Source organism: Acyrthosiphon pisum, chromosome A1, assembly GCF_005508785.2.
Source record: "Acyrthosiphon pisum isolate AL4f chromosome A1, pea_aphid_22Mar2018_4r6ur, whole genome shotgun sequence".
NCBI lineage: Eukaryota > Metazoa > Arthropoda > Insecta > Hemiptera > Aphididae > Acyrthosiphon > Acyrthosiphon pisum.
Genome location: NC_042494.1, coordinates 27,326,536 through 27,352,934, shown reverse-complemented (window position 1 = coordinate 27,352,934; position 26,399 = coordinate 27,326,536). Strand labels below are relative to the sequence as shown.

The 26,399-nt window shown below is 29.0% G+C and overlaps 1 protein-coding gene across 6 annotated transcripts; it reads right to left on the bottom strand.

The window, feature by feature from the left end:
* Positions 1–312: 312 nt before the first annotated feature.
* On the bottom strand, positions 313–23,803 carry LOC100159827. 6 transcript variants are annotated; one of them, XM_029486875.1, is made up of 18 exons: positions 13,547–14,455; positions 10,248–10,308; positions 8,720–8,915; positions 8,429–8,642; positions 7,417–8,356; positions 7,058–7,334; positions 4,711–6,780; positions 4,325–4,446; positions 4,042–4,188; positions 2,968–3,060; positions 2,437–2,883; positions 2,036–2,375; positions 1,794–1,960; positions 1,421–1,726; positions 1,037–1,316; positions 847–978; positions 678–743; positions 313–584 (listed from the first exon to the last, which is right to left on the bottom strand). In XM_029486875.1, exons 1-17 carry the CDS (start codon positions 13,576–13,578, stop codon positions 697–699), a joined length of 5,871 nt encoding a protein of 1,956 aa, XP_029342735.1. In that variant the 5' UTR covers positions 13,579–14,455; the 3' UTR covers positions 313–584; positions 678–696. The 6 variants fall into 6 exon arrangements, with proteins under 6 accessions (XP_029342735.1, XP_029342734.1, XP_029342736.1 ...); XM_029486874.1 differs by lacking the exon at positions 678–743 and having other exon boundaries at positions 7,417–8,353; positions 13,547–14,456; XM_029486876.1 differs by lacking the exons at positions 678–743; positions 13,547–14,455 and adding an exon at positions 23,327–23,803 and having other exon boundaries at positions 314–584.
* Between the last annotated feature and the right edge of the window lie 2,596 nt (positions 23,804–26,399).

Here is a 26,399-nt window from a genome sequence, read left to right as displayed (position 1 = left end):
TTTTTATATTGGCACAAGTATTTGTGAATAACTAATAAGGAACATGTTTTGATTATAAATTATTTTCTAACAGCTGAAGTAACAATTTGTTTATTTTTATATATATAATATATATAAAAAAAATTATACATATAATATAGTAATAGTTATAATTTTTTAATAAAAAATATTCAAATTAAATAAATAATAAAAACTAGATCGTTTTTTTTTCCTAAATCATTAAGGAAATATTAATTAAAACTAAACTTTTTATTTACAAAAAATAAAAATAATTAATTAACATATTATGTTTTATAATACTTTTTACCTATGTGTTAACCACATTATTAAAACATCAATATCTATAAAACTATACAACAAAGATTAAAATATTTAAAAAATATTTTTAACAGTTTAAGTCTATTTTTTTTGCATTGTACAACCTAAACATTTCAGGTACACAACCTAAATATTTTTAATAATTTGTTAAGAATAAAAGTTTTCTCTTTGTTGGTATAATGGAAGAGGTTCTTCTGGTGATAATTCTCGATCATCATCATTTATTGAATAACGTTTTTTATTACCCACTTGAGCCATAGCATTCACTACAAAAAAATAATAAAAAATAAAATATAAGAATCAATTTTTTGTTTACTCAAATATTCAAAACAACAATAGTCAAACAATTTTAAACACACCTTCATGCTTTTTAATCAATCAGTCTCTAGTATTTGTGGGGCTTGCACCTACAACAAAACGTGTGACTACTCAAGCAGGGTAGATAAAAACACAAAAAAATAAAAACAACATAAAAACTCATGCATTTATAAAACTTATTTTATGAATATTATATTAAGTTCAACTCACAAGCAACTGATTTACTTTTCTCCATAACTTGTTGTGCCAATATTTGATTCAATTGTAACAAATGGTCTCTTTGCTTTTTTTCTTCAATCATCTTCTTTCTGCCAACGGTTGTATATTCATCATTTTCTCCTTCTAAATGTCAATCACTTAGTATTCATATGTTATATATTAAGAGAACAGTAAGTTGTACCTGTAGTAAGTATAGGAGTAGATTCTGACAACATTTTCCTGATAGCTTCAGCTTTGTGCATTCTCTTTTTACGTTCGTCTGGCGACACAGGGGCTGACTCTGGAATATAGCGTTCTGGTATACATATTTTTCCAGGTGTTCCTAATATACTATCTATAGTTTCTGCACTAAACTTTGCAGGATCAGTCTTGTTCATGGTAGATCGTACCACATCCGGAGCACCGGGCCTAAGAGCTCGTTCCATATCCACATCATCTCGAGCTCTCCAACCACCATCTCTCTAAAATCGTATAATATTAATTTTAAATAAATATATATTATTGTTTCGTGTAATACAATGTATAATATTTAAACATTATAAACTATTATATTTTTTAAATTTACATTGTAAGGTTCTGTAATAGAAAATGGTCTGACACTCGTCACAGTGTGATGTCTGCGCTTTTCTCTTGGTACCAGTCTTTTCGTTAATGATTCATTTTGCTCAATGTTATCATTTTGATCTTTTTTTGATAATTCTTGTACAATTTGCCTGGCGGCTTCACTCTGATATACTGGTGATAAAGGTGCGTCATCTTTTGGATGATCTTCAGTGTTAAAATTTGAATACATATCATATGTAATATTTTCTTGGGTTGTGCCAAATAACTGTTCTTGTGCTGATAGTTTTTTGACATAATTATCTTCAACCTGAGAATTGTGAAAACAGTTAAAACATAATTTTTATAGTCATAAATTAAAATAATTTATTTCTTACTCTAAAGTCATGTTCTTCAATAACAGGTACACATTTAACACTAACACTTGTTAATGGAAGACCAATATTACCACCACATTTATCTCTATCTCTCTGTCGCCTTTCTGATTCTCGTTTGACAATTCTCACAGTTTTTATTTCTTGTGGTTTTTCTCTTGGAGTGTAAACTAAAAGAAAATGAAAACATTCCAATTTTATTAAGTATTAACATTAAAAAACATTTAATTTTAGATGTAATTTACATTTTTTATCCTCTTGATTTGAATTATCCAAATCTGTTTCAATCCATGAATCGTTTGCAGGTCTTTTCTTACCCCTTATTTCATTTTCATCACTATCCATTTGCATAGATAGTGTATTTGATTTTTCTGTAAGCTGTCGAACTTGAACACTTAAATCCTCACGTTGTCGTTGTAAATCTCCAACCAATAGTTGCACTCTTCTGAGTTCTGCTTCTAATGCAGCTACAGTTGGACCTCCTGCGCCTGTATCTGGTACACGTCTGGAGGACTGCAATTTTTGACGTAAGACTACCAATTCTGATTCTAATCTTGCATTTGATGCCACGGTTTCTTCCAGTTTCTGAAAACAGTATATAAGTTATTACTTATTTAAAACTAAAATATTAGAATTAGAATATTACCTTTGAATTATTAGCTAATACGGATCTAACTGAACTTAATTCACGTTCTAGTACATGTTGCTGTCTCCTGTAACGTTCCTCCTCAGCTGGACTATGTATACCTTGCATTTTGTGCCTAAGGCCTCCTAAAGCTTTCTCTAATAATTCTTTATCTTGTCTCAAATGTAATAAATTCCCAGATTCTTCTAACATTAATTGATCTAAGTCATATAATCTATCAACTTTTTCCTGTAGATCGTTTACATTTGGTTTTATTCGTTGCCATTCTTTCTTTTCTTCTGCTAGAAGACGTTTCTCTTGTACTTTATCATTGAACTCTAGACGCTCTTTTAATATGGTTGGTGTTGAGAGTCCATCAGGATTTTCAAGTGCAGATCCAGCTTGATATAACGAACCCAATTTTACCATATTATCAACTAGGTTTACCAAAGGTTTTCCTTTTTCATACTGTAAATTTCAAAATAGACACAATATAATTACTCACAAATATTATTTTAAATATTAGAATTAGAAGTTATTAATTTAAATTACTTGTTTTTCCAGTTCCAACAAATGTTTTTTTAATTCATCTAATCTTTGTAAGTTTTCTAATTTAGTCGGGGTATCCAGCTCAGTCAATCTCGTCTAAAATAATAATAATAATAATAATAATAATAATAATAATGTTAAAAGTAATATTTGCTAAAACTAAACATGATAATATATGCAATTATGAACAAAAATAACATTTTAAATTTAATAATTAATATTATACCTACTATCAATCGTAAATAACCCATTATAATGTACATCAATAAGTTATCGACTAATAACAAAAAATATTGGATTTTATAGCGGTAAATTTATAAATACCCACACGTGTCTATACAAATCTTGGATATACTACATTAAAAAAAAATCGATAGTATAAACAACGGCAAAGTAACGGAATTTGAAGAAGGTGAGGAACTGTCAGTTGAAGATTTATCTAGTTTTAAACATGTATCAATTGTATCTTGTGACGTGGAAAGAAGTTTTTTCAAATACAAATGTATGCTTTGTAATAACCATAGAAGTTTTCATTTCGAAAACTTGAAATTAATTTTTATTACTTCATGCTGGTACTCGTCCCTCAATAATAATTTAATATAAATACTATAATACTTTTAAACACAATTTCATAAAAGTAATATTATTCTGAATTTTAAAACAATAATTTTATAATATGTAATACTTTAATTAATTAATAATATTTTTACACTTACACAATGTCATTAAAAAATGTTATTTTTTTTTTTTTTAATAAACTTTTTTATACATATTTAGCTTGTGCAATGTTTTTACTCAAAACCTTATAATTTATTAATTTGTAACAAAAATTTATTTTGCATATTTTTTGCATATTTATAAAATGAATCTGCATATTTGGTAAATGTTTGCATTCTTTTTAAGAAATTGGCCATAATTGTACAACATATTAACACTACATGTATTATAAAAGTAAAACAAAAAAAAAATACTAATAAAACTTCTACAAAAATATTACATTTGAATAAATCATTCATAAGCATTTAAGCATTTATAAATAACCAACTATTATAGCATTTATAATTAACTAAAACAAACCTGGGTCTCAATATCGTTATGGCACATTTCCATTGCTTTACAAATAGAAACTCTTTGCCTTCTTAATTGAATCAATAATAAAACTAATTCTTCATGCGTTTGGCCTAGGAGCTCACCAGCAGAAACTGTCAAGTTCCATTGACTATTCTAATGATTTAAATGTATATAAAGAAATAATAAATTAAAATAAAAATAAAAATAAATAAAAATTGCAATGAAACAAAATCAAGCAAAAATAAAATCAATTTATTATTTGAGACATTTTGAATTTAATGCGACTTACCCTAATATTTCTATTGCTGGAATAAATATTTTTACTGCCCATTGTTTCATTTATCATTTTATTGATTTCTTGGTATTCTCGATGAACTGGACCTTGTCCAATCGCTGATCCGCAACCGGACACTATGAAATAAATATGATAGACAGCGTTAAAATATTAATTCATTCAATTTCATAATACATTACGTCACTAATCAGTGTTATTTAATACCTTAGTTTATAACAACCTTATGTATACATCATATCGATATTGATACTTATAATCATTACTTCTAAAATGTACACATTAAAAGTTAACTAACAGTATAACTTTTATAAAACCTACATATTGAATATGTTATTTATTTTTAATTTTATAGAAGAGGAAAAATGTTTATGTTTAATAACCTGGCGAGCTTGTTGGTGTTTCGTCTGAACGGCGACTTAGCGATGGCGGCCTTGTGTTTGATTCGGCAGGCGTCAATATCACTTGTCTCTCGGAAGTACGACTGTACACGCGCGTTGCACCCAACATCACGGCAGGGACAGTAGACATGAGGTCCCACTGTCTTAGCTTCTCCCTGTCCAGTTGCTCCATTGATGGTGGTCGGGTCATCGGGTATAGGCCCTCCTCTAAAAAAGACTGGGATCCACTCTTGCATCTGCCCTTCTTAACTGACCGATAATCGTCCTTATATTCTTTATGACGGTCAAATACAGCTTCATTAACATACATTGCTTCATTTCTTTTGCTATTCAAAATATCTGCACTTTGACGACCAGTCTTTTTTTCAGGTTCGGCATCTAAATTATCTAAAGACCTTGATCTCAATGGTAAGTTTACAATTGCCAATTCAGTTGCTCTAGGTGATTTCATTTCTGCTGTGCGTAATAACCGTGATATTGCCTCTTTAGGAGAGGTACATTTTCTAGGTTCCAAATTGCAATAAACACTATCATCAAGCACACCTTCAAGTGAACGACTTCGACGACGCATTGTAAATCCTTCTGCACCTTGCGGTTCTGGAGTTAGTGACCTCAAATTTCCATTTGAAATGTCTGAATAATAATAAGGGGCACCAGGTGCTGGTTCAGAATTTTCTAATCTTCTACTCTCTAAACTTTTACAATAATTTTCATAGAACCTATCACATTCTTCTATATTCTGTTTATCGAGGTAATCATCTAAATTTATATCTATTTCATACATGCCATTTCTACTTCCAATTGAATCTAAATCTCCATTAAAGGCTGTTTGTTTTTCTTTTTTACCAGAATCTGAATCTGATTCAGAAGCAGATTGTATCAGTGATTCCATTTTTTTTCTAATAGATTTAAGCTGATTGTCTTTATCAAAGTTCATGGGTGGTGGAGAAACTAGATCACTATCTGAAGAGTCATGGGTATCTTCATTGGTTGCAGCTCCTAAATAATAAGAAGCTGGTCTAAATGTATCAGATAAACTAAATCTAGGATGACAAGGAGTATCAAGTGAATCTAAATCTTTTGAGGCTTCATCATCAGCATCTGAACTATCCGATTTGATTGAACTGTTAATATTGGTCGACGATTTGAGAATGTCGGGTAAAATTTTATTTTTTACCTCCGTATAAACTGGTTCATAATTAGAATTATTTTTATAAGCTATGTATTCATAATGTGATTTTTTGTCTAGTTTAGGTGATGGAGCAAGTATAGGTCTAGAATTTTGTGTCATTTCAACATAATTTTCTTGATCTTCAGTATCAACTATCACTAACTTGGATTTAGAAATATCTTCTTCTAAAGCTGACTTTTTAGATGGTGTCATAGGTAAATAGTACTGTTCATCATTTGGATCAGCTTTTTGTCTCAACACATCTACAACTTCTGGATCATCTTCGTCAGTTGATAGTGGTTCAGTGCGCTTTGAATTTGGTATAATAGGTTCAATAGGTTCTGTATCACTTGATGTTTCGTATAGCAGCGTTTCCGTGTCACTAAATACACAACGCTCGTTTTTCTTTTCAAAATTTGCTAGTAGATCTCTAACGGATTGAGGATTTTGGGCAGTTGAATACCTTATGTCTTCTTTTTTCAATGACGAAATTTGGGCTTCATTAGAACTATATGAAGATGATTGAAGTGGTTCTTTCATATCATTAAATTCAAAATTTTTAATTAGATTTTGTATTCCATTTGTTTTCTTACCAAAATCAAATTTCAATAGGCGATCAATATCGGGGTCTTTAGATGAAAGAACACTACCCATTTGTAAAGTGTCATATCCACTGTCTGAATGCCTACTGTCTACTAATAATGTATCATCTTTAAAATAAGAATTTGTTGAACTTGCAGTTTCATCAGAAAGATTTTGCTTGACCACTGGTTTGGTATAAAAGTTAATTGTGTTGGTATATTTTGAGTCTGGAGTGATTTCATTGACATTTTTTACTGCTGACACTGGAGTATCTACTTGACTTTCTCTGTCTTTAACTTCTAGGATAAATAATTTTCCAAAATTGTTAAATAATCCATTGTAAAATACTCTTGCACATGCAGTTAGAGCGAGCTTCGGACAAATCCTTATAGGACATCATCCATTTGTAAATATTGGGTTAAAATATTAAGTACTACTTAAAGTTAGTTGACAGAATAAGAAGAATATATTAACCACAAACAAAGGCATTCTACAAATTAAGTAATTAGAATTGCTTAACTTATTTCATAGTAAAAGTAAGCTGGTAATATAGAATTAATATTAAATATTTCTTACCTTCATCATCTGAATAGTTGAAATCATTTTCAATTGTCAAGTCATTTTTAGAATAACTAAAACTGTCATTGTTATACTTGCTGTTGTAGAAATTGTTAGTACAATTTACAATAGCATTTTCTTCATTTTTACTTCGATTATCAGTTATTTTTTTGTAATACTTAGATAACTCATTTTGAGCTGAACCACGATTAGAAGATCCGGAAGATTTGCGAGTTAATGTAGATTGAAGCATTCGCTGTTTCCAATCTAAAAGACGTTTCATAGATTCTTCTCTCTAAAAATAAATTTATGTAAAGTATTAAAATAGTATTTATTATATTTTTTAAAGTGTTTTTGAAACAATTCATTCTACTAACCTGTTGTGATTTCCGTTCTTTATCTCTAGAGTCAATGCTATTTCTTCTTTGTAAACTAGTACTTCTTTTATGTTCATTCTGTTCGTAATTACGCTTGTCAGCATTCCTAGCAACTCTAGCGCTAGCTGATCTATTGAAAGAGTTAACATATTCACTCCACCTTTTTTCTTGTTCTTTAATATAGTTTCGATGACTTTTCATTTGTGTGGAAGACCCATCTACTGGCTCAGCTTTTATATCATTCAGATAAATTCCAAGTTGCCTCAATGATAAAGCAGTTGTGCGATTTAAGTTTGTTTCTTTACTCAAACTCTGAGAAGCTTGTCTCATTTTTTCTGCATATGCATTTTCTGACCAATAGCTATCTGAATTATCTACAAAATCTAAACTAGATTTTGGTCTATTAACATGTTTCACTGTATTGTAATATTCAGGAGATTTATATGAAGAATTTGTGCTTGGGGTTGGTGTCTGGTAAGCACGTCTTACATCATATTCTAAAAAATCAGCGCTGTGAGGTCTGTAAGAATATTTTTTTTCTCTATATTTAATAGGACTTGGTACATATTCATCAATAACTTCTTCATACTCGCTATGATTCGAATACTTGACATCATGACGTCCATATGTATCGGGCGTTCGTCGTTCAGAATTATTTAATTGAGACCTATTTAAATTTTGGACTAGTGATAATGGCTTATACTGAGGTTGAGCTATTTGAGGATGATCTTCATGTGGTTCAGTCACCCGCCTAGGCTTTGGGGGTGCATTGGCATAAAGAGGTTGAGCAATTTGACTGTTTTGAGCTTTGTAAGTAATATCATTGTTGTAATATGACCGTGGTGTTGAATAGAAAGATGAGCTTAGGAAACCTGAATCCATATCATCTAACTTATTATTATATTGGGATCGTTTTATGTTGTTTCGTTCATTGTACCTGCTATTAAACACACTATTTTTAAATCAAGTCCATAGAAAATTGTATTTTTATTTGTTGAATATAAATAATTACCCATAGTTTTGTTGAAGAATTGATGCTAAGCTTAAAGCATTCATCCACTGAACCATTAGCTCTCTGGTATCTGAAGCAAAATAATACGTTCTCATGTTATCATGCTCAGCTTTAAAACTAAATTTTCTGTAAACTTTATCTTCTGATGGACAACACGGAGATATTTTATATGACGGTAACAATATAGAACCTAAAAGTTTTTCTTCCTCTTCATCTGAATCAACAAAAAACCAAATAAAATTTTAATTTTCAATTTTCAATTTTAAAATAATTTGTTTAACAAGGACTTACTTTTATAATAAAAAAGACAGTATTCAGAAAGAACAAACCATCGTTTCTTCCATAACATTAAACCTTCGCTTCCTTGCTTGTAAAGCCAGCCTTGTAATGTAACAGAAGCAGATGGTGGTCTTTTGATGAGAGGTGATTTCAAAGGACTAGATCCAATCATAGCTCTCCTCATTGGTTGGGTGACCACAACAGAGTTCTAAAAATTATAAGAAATTATAATTAAAATGCTTAACCTTCACATTTTTACCATTATTAATGATAAGTATATTTAATTTATTTCATATAATAGTTATTTGTAAAAATTCATCACAAATTAAATTACAAAACAATTCTAAGTTGTATATTATATACTTGAGCTATGAATGTTATAAATTATAATGTAATAATAATACATTTTGAGTAAGACAAAGACACTATTCATTATTCTCAAATTGTGAGAAAATTAACACGGTAGATGCTCAAAGATTAAAAAACTTTTATTCCTCAATAGATAAATAAGTATTAATAGATAAGTAAGAAATACTAATTAACAATAAAATGTACAAAGTAAATTAAATTGAAGTAGTAACCAACAAATAAATTGTTCAGAATATTTTTTATATAAAGTTTAATTAAACAAATTTAAGAAACGCCTCCTAAATAATTATTCTATAAATGTATTTATTTATTATTTTTAAAGTTTTTATCAAAATAATTTATCAGTTCAATCAATTTTGTTCATGGACATTTTAAAGTATATTAATCACATTTAAGTTAAAAATCCCCAATTTGGTAATTTAATGTTTTTTATACCAGTTTTTATTTTATTTGTGTTAAATTAGTACCTATAGAATAGTTAAATATATTTAAACAATTTGAGTATAATGTACTAATAATGTACTAACAGTATCATTATTTAAAATTGAAAAAATAATACACAAGTTACGGCTATGAAGCACAATAGTAAATGTTTTTTTTTTTTTTTTTTATCCACCTGTGAGAGTAAAAAGTAACACATATAATATATTTATAAATATACTATTTTACTTTGTTGATTGAAAGTATAATCAAACATAAAAATTGTAATCTTGTTAGAAATAAATCATAACATGAAAGATATTATAAATTACAATCATACCCAGTCCCCCACTAATATACAAATCACGGTTCAGTGAATCGTTACAATATCTTGGGATTTTTTTTTCTTTGGACTAGAGAAAAAGAATATACATGTCATGATGGTTTTTTAATATCTATTATAACAGGTGGTCACGTTTTCTGAAGCTACAAGGTCATATTTCCTAGGAAGAATAAATTCTTTATTAGGTATTTACTGTAATTTCTTATTTTCTACTACATTCAAATAATCACATTTATTCTCTTTGGGCTAAATTATTTAATATTTATAGATTTCAGTAATTTGGTTACCTTACTATGACTAAAAACAAATACATTTAATTAGTACAACATGTCTACATTTATATCTAAACTGACAGAATCTTGTAGTTTCACAAATATTATTTTCATTAAAATAGTTTATTTTCCTTACCTTTTTTAATGTGGCCATTGTTACAACTGTGGAACTTGCTGATGTTGTAGCTGGTTCTACCCTATAATTTTTCAAATATTAAGTTAAAATCAATTAACAATTAACAATTAAATTAAAAACATTAAAATTAATTAATCAATGGACAAAATTAATGTTATAATATAATTTTCAATAAAAAAATAATCTTAATTACCTATATGGGCATGTATGTATGTATAGCTATAATATTATATATTATATTATTATAAAATATATACCTAATTAAAAGCTCTATTTTGGGTATACATTTAACAGAAAAAATGTCTAACAAGCAAGCCTTCAGTTTATATTGGTGCTCGGTAGATTATGTTTATTATTATTATTTAAAAATGTTCATACCTACTCATACAATTTATATATAAATTCTGAGGTGCTATTAACGAATAAACATTTCTCGTCATGTTACTTAAGAGGACTATTTTTGTCAATAGGTATAATATAGCAGAGGCGCCTATGTCTATGTTAAGGTCGGGCTGTGACTCAACCTTTTTTTTTGAAAAATGTGGCCGGCAGTCTCCATTTTATTTGCATTATAACTTTATTATGAGTAAATGTATTTTAGGGTCCACTACCTATATTAAATAATTAAGATATTGAGACCGCGAAGTTTTGAAATTGACGGACTCATTTTAAAAACTTCGGCGCCACTATGTTTAAGGAATTGCGAACGTTTGACTCAATATCTAAGGGCGGACTGAGAATAAATAGAAAAATATCAAATGTTATACGTTTTTGTTGATTTGAATAAAATTAAAACATAATTGGGAAATAAAAATGAACAAAAAAAATGCCTTGTATACAATAATACTATTTGTAGGTAATCCAAAATTACTACAATTATCGGGATAAATTTACTGGGCCGCGATGCTGGCTGAAAGTTAGAGCAAATTTTAATTGGTATCAACATCAAGATTTTATACACGTCTATATTTCTTCTATTTTCTTGTGTGAGTTTATATTTTATACGATAATACCTGTATATTAGGTAAGTGAGCCCCACACAGTTGTTTATACATAATTGGTGGTCCGCACAACTAATGTTTCATTTTTATTAATTATTTATTCTGAGTAGAAAACCTAAATGATGTCTTCATATTAGGTATATGTTTATAACAATCAAAAATAAATTGAAACTCGGGGTTTCCAATTGTATTATATTTCAAACAGTTGTCCGTCGTATGTTTCGTATGAAAATGTTCGAGACCAGAATTCTAAAAATATTAGGCTTCATCGTACAATAAACAAGGGTGTACACAAAAGCCCCCTTATAACAACCCTCCTGTTAACAAGGGACGTTTTTACCCCAACATGGCTATAATTTGCACATATTTTTACTTCAGTGATGTATCGTGGTATACTCTTTATTTATAAACTTCTAAAATGTAGTACCAGTAGAGTAATTTCCTTCAACATTCAAACATCATTATCACATAATAATTAAATTATTTTATTTTATTTTTTCAGAAACACAATAATTTATGTTTAGAACAATTATTATGCATAAGTTAAAACAATAAAATTACAATGTCTAATATATACTTGTGTTCATTGGTATTTAAAAATGAAATTCCAATACATTTTTAAGAAATACTATATAATTATAAAATTGACGACTACCGCTGACTAGCAGCATTCAAAATAAATATTTAATAATACTAGCAATCAACAATAGTGCATTAATGCTGGCAATTGATTTAATTATGCTGATAACGGAGATATTATATCCGACTAAGCACTTACCCCATGCCTATTTAATTTAAATGCGCATTAAATATTTTTATAAAAAATATTTTCTTCATTTATGATAAAATTCTTATTAATAAAAAAAATACGTCTCTCACATAATATGTATTATATATATTAAGTATTTTTTTAGCAAGCAACTTCACGCAGATTAATAATTTACTAGCAGTAATGGATTTTAAAGCAAATACACATATTATTATTTAAACCAAAGAAAAAAACGTTTGAGGGGAGGGGGTTGGCGTTTCATAACCTTTTAAAAATTATATTAAATATAAACACCGAGCATACAATTTTATAAGAAATATATTTTTCAACTCCAAATATTATAAAATATTTAAGTTAAAATTGCAATTATTAATAATAATCATATTAATGTTTGTATTTTTTTAATCTGTAAGAATACTTTTATTTTATTTTGATTATTTCGTTTTTGTTTTGGTAATTATTTATTTTATGTCAAATCACTGAGTAAAATACAATTTTTTATTATAGAGCACATACCTACTATGATTTTATTGTATTAATATAATGGTAGATCATAATTTATTGCATTTAATGGTAGACCGCACATAAGGAGATTTAAACATAGATCATTTTTAATATAACGCACTCGGAAATTTAGTTATGGATATGGTAACGTGATTTATTAAACTAACAGAAATAAATAAGTAAAATAAATTGTTTTATAATAATTATGAGTGGCTTTTTTTTAAAAACGATTTATTTAAATTAAATCTTGCTATCTTCATAAGGTTATATAAATGTATTGTGCAGATAGTACATTTTTATGCAATAAATCGAGTTTCAAATTATACCGCATAATTTTGGTTTTGTTATGTTACACGTAAAAAATTTACAACCATTACTAAACCGTTAGTATTCATAGGTATCTTGTTTGATTGTTATTATTGTGATTTTCTATATTTAGTGAAAAAGATTAATATTATATATATTATACACGCAATACCATAGTACATATTATACCAAATATTATACTCTGTAAAAACATTGAATGTTTAAAAAATGTATCAATATAATTTATATTTCTTTGTTTATGACAATTAATTCATCTATAATAGTTATCACTTATCAGTTATCACACTAAATATTTTCAAATTATTTAAAGATTTAAAATTTAAGGAAAAAAAATAATAAGTGGGTATAAATGTATAATATGCATTTTATGAATAACATGTATAGGTATACTTAAATACTACATAATATAGTATAAATAATAACCATCAACTAGTTGTCTACCATTGTATTGATTAGACGCATAGCGGTAGGTTCTCATTTACATTTTACGACACCTTGGCATTCATTCATGCGTGTTTGACACATACATGCATAAAACGGTACACCTACTTCAGTGTATTATTTTTATCCATACCTACTCCAAAAGTAATAAGTTTATGTTGCACAGTGTACACTGTACACACACACACACACACGCACACAATTAAATGTTACCTTTCGATATGACACACAAAATACATAGCGCTCACTGTACTCACCATGACCAGAAATTCCAAAAACAGGGAAACATTGTATGTAGATATCTCGCCGTATTCTACGCTGTTTTATTGATGGAATGCCGTGAAACTACTATGGTGCGTTTTTTATTTCTTCGAGCTACAGTAGTATTGTATCGAACGGTTAGGTCGTTACACTCGAGGCGAGCGTACAATAACATTTTTGGATGGCGCTACATACAAATCACGACAACCACCCACCAGACCAATTAACTGAACAAAATATAGGTCATGTGACACTCAAATCATAATACTATTAAATCCATTGATTGGGAACATAACAAGCAGTAAAAATTAACATTATTAGTTTTTCGAAAAAGGTAAAACAGAATATGAATGCTAGGAGAAACAACTAATGTGACATTGTGTAGTTAAAAACTAGCAATTGAACGAGTAGAACGTTTTAACGAGCTAGTCGCTCGATTATCCGATGCGCGGCACATTGGAAAATGCACTGATCGACTGTACGAGATTTTCCGTATGTTACCAAGCAATGGAAAAGGGTCCGCATGCGCGCGCGCGCAAAAAAAAGAGGAACAGTGTGGGTAGCAGGTTCGCACATGCGTCCAAATGCTGTGGCCTAGATACACTTGTTGTGTTTTGTCGTCTCCGTGTCCATAACCACTGACAAACATAGAAATGGTGAGGTTTCTATATAAATATATTTATCCTAGTACAGTATAAGCAAGTATACCTATGATGATATTGTGAGAATGCGTGAAACTATTCGACGATTAAAGAGAAACTTGGATAAATTGAAAAAAAGGAAAGTCAAGTTACTTAGAAAAAAGTTAAGACAGAATCTATATTCTGTAGTTATACTGCACAATATTTTTATTTCCAAGGTTTAGGGACTAGGGGTATAGGCTACTAAAGTCATCTGCAGATTAATACTTTTTCTGTGGGAAAATTCTTTATAGAACAAGTGTAGATAGCAGTATTATAATACGCTATATTATATTACATACAATTCGATTATCAGACTGTGTATATTATATTTATATAAATAGCAGTTTTATCTTGGAAAATAACTGACCAATTATTTTTGTTTAGTTGTACTTATTTAATTAGTCTAATTAACTATACATTGTAATTATTTTAAAGGTAATGCAATGACTATAAATTAAACAAAAAAATTAATATTGTCAATATTAATACTTATCAAAAAAATGATTGCTTACTTTAAAAAAGAATCATTTCTGCTTACCAAAAAAAAATATGTAAATTACTACTTTTTAAATTTTTACTTAAACGCATGATAATATTATTTACCTAGTACCTACGTCTGGTTTTAAAAACGAAAAACAGTTGTTGTATAATATTATTTTATACCAAGCCAACTATTTAATATATTAGTGTTATTATTTACTACATAACTATAATACGTGTATTCTAGTTGTTAGGTATAAAACTATAAACTAATAATGATTTATATTAGCTGGAAATTGGTATATAATATGAATAATACAATATAATTCTGTGTGTAATAATTTTTAATTGTAATCAAATTAGACAGTACACCGCGAGGTACACAGTGTTTGTCTCTAATAGAAACATTTTTTGGTTAAGGGGGTTGGAATCGGTGATTTACTGTCTTCGTCTAACACACGCGTGACATAGAATTTAGACGTGTTATAATTCCAACGTACCGATTGATCTAGTATTCTAGTGAAGGGATAAGAATTCTTAAATCAGATTTGGATTTGTCGTCATCTCTACTTGATATAATCGTATTTCCCAAATTTTTGGATTTATCCCCCTAAATAAAAAAAATCGTACTAAAAATGGAAATATTATATAATATAACATTAAAATTTTTGGAGAAGTTAAAATTTGGGGGAAATTAAACACTGTAAAACAAAATACTAAGAATAAGTCGAAACCAGAACATTTTTTATTTTATTTAGACGAATAATTATTTAAATAACTATAAGCCATAAAGCATTTTTATATTAAGTTGCATTTTATTCCATTCTACAAATACCGGGACAAATATAAGATGGAATATTATTTGACATCGAAAAAATGTTTTACATTAATACAGAAATATGCTCTAGGAATTAAAAAATCACTAAATAGGTATGCAATAATATGCAATAAAATGCACTATACCTATAAACTTGTTATGTTTTCGTAGCTTCGTGATTTAGTTTCTATATAGGTTACTGAACGCTAAATAGCCCACAAAAAACATGCAAGTGGTGAACTTCTTAGTCCTAATCATAATACATAAGTAGGTAAATACATTATTAGGTATTTAAGTAAATGACTAATGAGTAAACAAATTAATTTTAAAAATAAGATCAATTAATATAATAAACCTAATCTAAAAATAACTAACTACAACTTAAACTGTAACTACTAAAATAATGTAAGTATTTACTTAACTAATGTAATATTAAAATTATTACGATAACAAAGACACATGTAATATATAAATATATAATGTATCTGTAATTAATGGAGTGTTAAAAGATAAAATTAGAAAGGTAATGAGCCGTGTTAACGATGCGACAAAAATACATCTTGTTAAATGAATCCTTAAATAACAGACGAGTGATTTTTAAACCGTAAATAGCGTTCGCATTTTGAAAGAGAAATCCAGAAAACAACATTAAAGTTTATGAATAGTTTATTTCATGAAATAAATACAGTAATTTTAACTCTATGCAAAAGATAGATTAGTATTGGTTTTTACTTTAATATATTTTATTCCGGTAAACCTATTGTATTTTCCGATTGTTTTTGTTAAAACTGGACAGGTTGAAAGATAATTTTATATTTTGGTAATGTTAATGATATTAAAATAAAAAATCATGTTAATATTATAGGTACTTGTTTGATTGAAAATGTTTTGAATGTTAGCGCACTCTTTATTTCGACCATAGGCAACATAATATCATATTTTCGTTCAGCAGAAACAATCTTTTATTATTAGAATTAATATCAGAGCGAATTGATCTATTATAATATAAAACTTAAAGTTAAAAGCATAATCTGCTCTTGTACGTTGGCTTTTTTATAATACTTCAATTATGTATGCATGTTAAATATTACAATTTGAAAATGCTTATGTATCACAGAAAAATTAAAATATCGAAATAAAGTCAATGTAGGCACACAAACAGATAATGTTCTTTAGTATAATATTCTAATATTAAAGTTAACATAAAACAACACAAGATTAGTTCTACTAAATGTAAATTTGCTTTGTTAAGCATGGGTCAGAGAGAAAATAAATAATGTGGTAACATACCTAACGTTAATTTGTCATAATATTTAAATATTATTATAATAATTTATATTGTTTGTGTTAAAATCATAATGGGTGATAAGTAAAATTGAATTATGTATGGGATATATATTTTTTTAAATTAGTTGAAACTATACTGTTTGAAAATATTTATTGAAATGTGTGTGGTTATTTTTATTGTACTGATTGGGATAGTATACCAGACTTAAATTATATATTCGTTATTCATTATTTACATGCATATGCCATTTTAAAAATATATTATGGTTACTTCAATTTTCAAATTCAATTTGGCTCAAACACAAAGTATAGGCACTATGACGTATAATAATTTACAAATAAATTATTGAATCAAATATCAAGCTATACTGCTGTAATATATATATTAATAAATTATTTTTATTATTTCCTTAATATGTTAAGCTAAGTTATAACTTAATGATATATGAGGTGCCGTTAGTTTCCTCCACAAATTATTTATGTGAAACTTTTATTATTTACACCATGCACAAAAAAATTACCTATTGTTTTAGATAACAGATTGTAGATCTTTACATATTGTAATAAAAAAACAAATTAATAATTATTTTATTGGATATTAAGCAGGGTTGGAACGTATAATACACTACAGTATAAAAGTATTTTTTTTGCTGGATTGAACAACTCTTATCAAGTTATAAATGTATAATAATAAATAATAATTGTCATATTTTGTGATAATTTTTTTATATTAATTACTATGTACCATTTAGTTCATCTTTATTCTATCTTAATAAACTACATTAATATTAATAATTATAATTTTATAATAACAAAAAAGACATTTGTGATAATTAAATAATTTGTTATATTAATAAAAATATATATTTTTTTGTTATAACTTAAAATTACAAAAAAAGAAATTTGTATTGTTTTTAATTGTATTCTAAATTTAAGGAAATTTAGTATGTCTTAGTCGTTATTTAGTTTTATACGTTTTATACGGGGATATTATGCGTGTAACGTATAAAACGGTTTATACGCGTATATTACCAACCCTGGTATTAACTATTAAGTATAACCTAGTACTTACATGATATTAAATTTATTATTATTTGTACTCATAAATCATAATTACACATACAGAATTCCGTACAAATAAATTAATAAAAAAAATATACCTACATAGGTAAAAATAATAAAAATTAGATATTGAATACTTAAATTAAAACAAACAATTTATGTATTACTATATCCAATTAACTAGGTAACCTAAAAATGTTTACTAAGTAGGATATTAGGATGGGTGGACATTATATTATATTATTACATTGCAGTTCTGCAAATATCTTTATATGACCTTATACTTGATGTTTTATAAATATATACATAATATAATATAATATAATATACTATTACTATAACTATACTACATTACTACTACCATATACTTTGCGGCTCATTGTCAGCGTATATACGTTGGTTGTTAGTATCTATTATGCGTCTATGCCTTTACATTAGCTTATAATGATGTGTATATTTGAATAACACGGATGTTTATTATTTGAATAAGGATCAGTTTCTATTTAAATGACAAATTATTAAATTCCTGGAATACGCACGTTCTGTACGACTACGAGATAAATACTACACAAGTTAGGCGTTAGTGTAAATATTGTATATCAAAACTCATAATTTTATAAAACGGTAAAAGCTAACTAAAACTAGAAATTAGAAAGTTCAAACTAATAAGTAAATAGTAGGTAATATTAATAAACAGTAATCAGCAACCATTAACTAAATTTTTATAATTTGGTAGATTATTAATATATTAATATATTATTATAAGAATTATTTCATGGAAGTTAAATTTATATTTTTAATGTCATTCAAAAACCTACATAAACAGTGATACTTATTAATATTACGAAGTATCATGGGGTATAAAAAACATTCATATTTTAGAGAATTTCGTAAAATAGAATTGAATAAATTTGGTTATAATTTGGTTTAGTTCTAAAAATATTTCCTTAAACAGAAAATGTTGTTAAATAGAAGTTATATATAGTTATATGGAAGTTTCACTGTAGTTAATTCTCGACCTCAATAAATAAAACCACTTAATAATAACACAAAAATCATAAAAAATGTGGTCCCTACTATAATGAACCTATGGAGTAAATGTTGAGAAGACGAATTATTTCCCTGGATCTATCCCATAACATTGCAGCTTGATATTTGAAATCAAGGTAATCATTTATTGTAACGTAGTGACTTATATTAGAAATTTGAAGAGTTATATATACACGATGAGGATATCAGTTGCTATTATTATGACATATTTACCCACATAGTTAATACTGTTTTACTTTTTTTTTGTGAAAATCTAGGTGAAAATGTACCTATAAAGAGAATACCACCGCGTGTAACTCCTGAGTGTGTTTTCTTCGTTTTACAAAGGTTCAACATATTACATAATGTAACATATAGGTAACACATTTTACGTTTACAGTAATCCATTTTACTTTTGAAGCAAATTAGGATCATTTTAAAATTTACAAACTACAAAGAATATATAGTTTAGAAACTTCCTTTGTAATTAAAATATCAATAAGCTTCCGGGTGTCCTAGATAATAATCTTACTTTTAAATTCACTCTAATTTTAAAATTAACTGACTTAATTAGGATTATTGAGAACGTAATTCTTAAATGTGATATTATATTGAAAGTTTCTAAAGGCGCGCGTCCAGACGGAGCAGCTTTTGCCACGCGGCATGAGTGTGACGTCATAAATTCGTTTTCTTCGGATTTTCCAAGTAGGCGGTCTACATCAAAGGAAAGCCGCATGGCTTGTTTCGATCGGATATGCTGCGTGTGTGTGGACGTATTTTCGGCAAAGCCATGCGGCATTAGTACTTATATACATTTTTTAATATTAAAATTATTTTTTAAATCATTGTAATTGCAAAACAAGTGCTGCGCGCTAAAAACGTCTGGATGCGCCCTAAGATAACTCGTCTTGCAGGTGTGGCGTCCCTTAATGAGCAATATAATATTTATATTTAACCAGTGATTATAAAAACTAGTAATATGGTGTATATATAGATATTATATCGTATTTACAACCAATGATATAACCTGCTATGCCTCATTAACTATAATTTCAAAATGCTGATAACCCGAATTTATTATTACACGGGTTTTACCTCCACAGTTTCAAGAATTTACCATAATCATAATATTATATGTAAAATACTTACAATATAGGTACCTAATGTATAACAATTTTGACAATTTAAATTGTACATTAAACTGAATATAAAAATACTTGTACAAATATAATCTGAGCTATTAACTATAAAAATAGACTGTTAATATTATGTTTTTGTCATTTTTGACAGAAGCATGTAATGTATAACTTTCTGTCTAAGCCACTAAATAATTTTAAAAATGTTTTTCAAGTTCCTCCATAGTTCATACGAATTATAATAGTTCTAAGTATCGACTGTTTATAAATGATAATAACAACCATCTGCAACTTGTAAGTATCTAGAAGGTGACAGTTTTAGGAAGTTTAATTTAATTATTTAATTTGTCAGAAGTTTATTATTCATTAATTTTTATATTGTTTACTGGTTAGAATTGAACGGTTTTTCAAGCGCCGGCGGTAAAACCGTTCGGCCTCAACGGCGAATATACCGCAGTGTGGCCCGACCCTAAGGGTAGAGCAAAATATAATATTCGGTGCATCCCAAACGGCTCCCGTCGAAAAGATTTCACACAAATTTACCTAATGTACGATTCTTATATTTATATAGTTTTCGATTTTTTTAACACATTTTTTAATATCAAATATTTTTTTTAATTCATAATAAAAATAGGTACCTATATGATTTTTATATAATTTTTATAATTTACATTCAATATAACATTTAAAAAAAACCCACACATTTTTAACTATGCCTATTTTAAGACAGTCCTAAGTCTGTATCTATATGAAGTGGGAAGGAATTTGTGTTGTAAAAACCGGAGCTGTTTGGCAATTTACCTTTTTGTAAAACGGAAGTTGAACGGGCTACGTTCATAACATTATGATGATTAGGTACAGTTTAAAAATTATAAAATTACAATATACCCATAGGTTCTTATATATATATATATAATTATATTGTATTATTGTATATAGATAGGAACCTAAACAACGTTTATGTTCATATTACAGAGCTACTAAACTACTACCTATATACATTCATAATGAAATAGATATGTTTGAATTGACTTAGATTTTGTTATGTAATAGAATAGTCGAATAAGAAAAGAAGAAGCATTTTATTTCAGGGAATATTGAAGAGCTATTTATTTATATTGAAGAGCTTTTAGAAATTATATTTTAAAAACTTAATGTTGCATAGGTAATTGCTGATTATTATTATTATTGTTTTATAATTAATAACGATGAGGCCGGGGTTCGACAATGCGAAAGCAGTTCCGTGCCCGCCACTCACCGGTTCAAAGTAACACTTCAAACAGGGGAAAAAAGGTCACATTAATGGGTGGTTTCTTCCATCAAAAGTTTCACTTGTAGATTTTTACTCTTTTCACATTTACATTCTCTACATACTAGATCAATCTTAATATCTTATAGAAATACAATTAAAACAAACAGACCTATTGGTAATTATTTTCGTATTTCAGACATTTTAGAGTATATACATAAACAGGTAAATCGTAAATCAAATTAATATAACTGATATTAGAATACTAATTTTAAGCTTTACTATTTAATTATCAAAAGAAGGTATTACCTAATGGGAAAAAAGTGCATATCTTTAAATCATATTTGTACTTTTCTAAAAGCCTTTTTATGGGGTCTTTTTACTAAATCTGTATCAGATAGTCAATACACATTTTTAATTTTTCAGTAAATCAAAAAAATGTTCCAAACCACGTAGGGCTGGGCCAAAAATTAGTGTTTTGTCGACAACATATCCTTGCTTTGGAATCATTTAATATAAATTATTAGGATGGTAACAATTTGTTGATTAACTATGCATATAAATTATCCAAATCTATAAATAATCTAATCGTATCAAAATGAGAAAAATAAATACCTACTGAATTTATATAATATAAATTATTATATGTCGTAATGTTGTAGGTAGGTACTAACTATCCAATATTCCTTATCAGTGGTTCTTATTTATTTTAGGAATTTACATAATTGTACATCAGTTATAATAAGTACTAAATATTCTATAATGAATAGCTATTGTAATAATAATTATACGTTTATTGTTATTTCAGTAAATTTTGTCCCACGCTCCAATATTAGCTTATAAGTAATAATAAGTATTAATTAGGTACTATCAACTACTGTTATGTTAAATATTGTAGAATAGATATACATATTAAATACCGTTAACTGTTAAGTATCTGTCATACCCGTATCTATATTCTATCATATAAAAATCTTTAACAAAATATTTTTTTAACCATCATATTCACTTTTAAATATTAAAAAATCGTATCCCTCGCCTTATCCACACATTATTACAGCCTAAAGGTATGCTATTTATTCTCGAGTCAATTCCTTTCAAAAAAACACGTACTTACTGAATAAAACTAACAATTGAAGGTTCAGACGTACTATATTAGGCATAGGCAAGCAAATACCATAGCATACCAATTTCAAACAATCTCATACAGACAACAGACCACATACTTCCAGACTACAATGAATTGGAAATATTAAAAGTATTCAAATTACATTTTAAACGTTGTAGGTATTTAAATAGTTACCTAAACTAATTATCAAAACTCGAAATTGTATTATTAGAATACCCGAGTATTTTTATATGAGCTTAATGGTTCAATATTACATGATAATATTATAGGTACAATTCTACTTATAATAAAATAATACAGAGTAATTAAAAGACGAAGAAAAAATATCAACGGCAACATTTGAACGAATACCTCCGAGAAGAACCCACAGTTACCTCGGACCAACATAATAATATAATATTATTCTATGATTACGATTAATACTCTACAGCCTCGGGGCATTAAAGTCTTGCTAGTTGCTATACTCCGTACGCGCGCGCACACACACACACAGAGTCATCAACCTTGTCACAGGGAATGCAATTACCAGTGTTTGGAATTCAGTATTCAGTATTCACTAGGAAATTCTGGGTAGCCGGTTGGTGGACAGCTATGATTTCTAGGGGGCAAACTGTTCGCATTCCAACACACGCTCGGGAGCGCGCGCGCAGACTCACACGCACACACACGCACTAAAACAACATAATATTAATGCTGTAATATTATACCCGTGTCCGAAGCCAAATGCAAATTTTTAGACAAAATATGTTTCAAGTATTTTCCGAGGTATTTTCAGTCTAATCAACACTGGGTAAACGCCCAGGTTGTCGAACGATTTATATATTATTATTATTATTATTACTAGGTATGTAATGTCGTATCTGAGTAAAAGGTGAGATGTTTTTTTTAACAAAGGTACGCTTACCGTTCCAAACATTCACCGGCATAACAACGAACGATAATCCTACGCGTTAATCCTGTGATCTGGCACTGTACTGAACACGAAACAAATAACACGAACACATTACACGCACATCCGCCGCACTGAAATCGGACGTAAAACGAAATTGGACGTTGGTGTATAATAATATTACAAATACAATATAATAACGGACGTAAAAAAAAAAAAACAAAAAAAAAAAAAAACCGACACCGTACGAATTTCTGATAGGTACGACGATGATAATAATGAAATATATTATATTAATATTTATGTACACACGCGGCGCGCGCACACCACTAAGCGGACGGACGAAAGAATTTCGAGTTTCGACGGAGTGCCGAGTGGGGTTTGGGGTAAAAAGAAGAAGAAGGAAATAATAATAACGAAAAAAAAAATAATACACGTACAGCCGGGGAACGTAACGAACAGTGCAACTACACACGCCACTATGTACGGTGCCTTGTCAGCAGTGGCGGCAACAGTCACGCGGCAGTGGTAATGGTGGTGGGAGAGTGCTTCGGCGGCCGAGGATCGAGATACGCGGTGCGCGCGCTCGTCGGTCGTTCGACAAACTTGTTGAACCCAAAAACTGGTTGTCGGCGGCGAGAAGGCACGCCACGGAGTAACGCCGGGGTCGCCTTATTATTATTATTATTAGACTCTTTGCGCGCGGGCCACAAAGAAACACGCCGGCAATAAAATATTTTACTGGCTTTCCACCTCCCCCACCACCATCGCGGACTTTGACTCTCTGGATATCCGCTCCAGGAAGGCAGTCACGTTCCGGGCGGCGGCCCAACGGTTTTTTTTATTTCTCTTTCTTTTCCCGCCGCCGCCGCATCCTGGGAACCAATGGGCCCGAGTGCCCGACGACGACACCGCTGCCGCAGCCGACCGGCAGGTGTGGAACGCACATTACATTAACGCCACTCCAAGACACGTGGGGGGGGGGGCTACTCGACCACCCGACGTGCATCGTCTGTAATAATAATATACGTACGGGTATGAATATATACGAGTAAGTATTATGGGTACCCCTCCCCGCTTCTACATCCACGATAATGATTATTATTAACACCGCGTCCGACTGCAGTTATTCTCAGGTACGCTGTGGTCTGATTCGTCACGACTATTATAATTGATATTATAGTCGGATCCCTACGTTAGCTTTCATTCGACTACCATCGTCAACTTTTTTTCATAACATTTCCGTGTTAATGGATATTCATCGCGAGGGGTTCCACTACCCTCTACGACACTATACCGCCCTTCATCTAAATTGGATACGCATAACAATACGTTCATGTTTGTAGGAATGCTCAATTTTTATATCTGGTGTCATGCAATCATGAACTCCTCCCGTTGAAAAATCTTAAAAAATGTAATAATTATAGTATAATATATAAAAGTGTATCTTCTATCTATGCTAAATGCTCGTGCCTTTTTTTCACTTAATCACTTTTGTATTTTAATTACAATACTAAGAATACTCTTAGGCACTCTTTATTTCAAAAACTACTTACATTTTAGATTCTGAGTGGAACGATGAATGTATTGATTTTACAATGATGTGTTTTTTTTTTTTTTTGTGTCTGTGTACACGATAAGTAGTCGAAATAATGCTTCGATTTTCAACTTCAGTATTCTTGTTCGATTGGAAAGTGAATATCGTTGGTACATTGGGGAGGTCAAAATTTAAAATTCCCAGTAATTTTCAAAAGCGCCAAGAAAAACCAAAGAAAAATTAAGGAAAAACGGGAATTTTTACGCAAAATCGATTTTTCACAAAATTGAATTTGGTTTTTGGTGTAACTTTAAAAAAAATGACCGTAGATACATGACATTTTGACTGAATGTTTATATTAGCATTTTCTATACACCATAACATTTTCAAAATATTTTGACTTATTTTGAGCTCTTTACGTACATTGTCAGTTTTCATTTTTTTTTCTAAAAATATCAATAAAATTTTATTTGTTGATTAAAAAAGCTTGAAAATTTAATAGAAGGCTCCAAGTATATTGTTTCAAAGGCAGATGAAAAATACTAAAAATCCTTAGTCACAGTTTTTTTTTATAAGCATTTAAAGTTCAAAAATTGAGAAAATATGGAAAAATCACGAAAATTAGCAAATTATTTTGAGTTAAGAATTCGTAAAAATTTTCCTTTTTAAATCTAAGATTTTAAAATATAATACAAGATTCCTTATAAGATTATCTACCTTTATCAACCAAAAAATATCTATAAGAAAGTCAAATTAAATTTTTATGAGCGTTTGATGTTCATATTTTATAACATTGGATATTCATTCGATTTCTCATGTAGCGATTTTCTTATTTTGTTGTAAACCAAAAACGAACCACTGTCGATGCATGAAAGTTTTACTGAATGTTTATATTATCATTTTCTATATACCGTGACATTTTGAAAATATTTTGACTCTTTTTGACCTGTTTACGGACATTGTCAGTATTCAATTTTTTTAGTTTTTTTTCTATAAATAACAATAAAGTTTTATTTGTTGGGCCAAAAATCGTGAACATTGTGGTGTATATCGAAACACAGATTTATGGAAAAAATTTGAGCATGAACAGTTTATGCTTCCAGCAGATGAACCGCTTCCTGCCAAGACCAATATGTTACCATATTTATTCGTAGTGGATAGCGCATTTGCTCTAAATAAGCATATGATGAAGCCGTATTCTGGTGTTTATGACAAGGGCTATGAAAAAAGATTATTCAATTATAGATTATCTAGGGCACGAAGAGTGGTAGAGAATGCCTTTGGCATTACTCAATCCCGAAAAGTGACCAATATAACAATGGCCTGTGCATTGCTGCACAATTTTTTAAGAAAAAGTAAAACTTCGTCTTCCAATTATTGTCCACAAGGAACATTTGACTCGGAAAAAGATGGTGAAATTATTCCAGGGTCATGGCGTCAAAACCACAATAACGAAGCATCGTTCTTACCAATTCGTAGAATTCCCAGTAGGTCACCAAGCGATGCGAAAGAATTAGTTAGAGAATTATTCACAGAATATTTTATGACGAA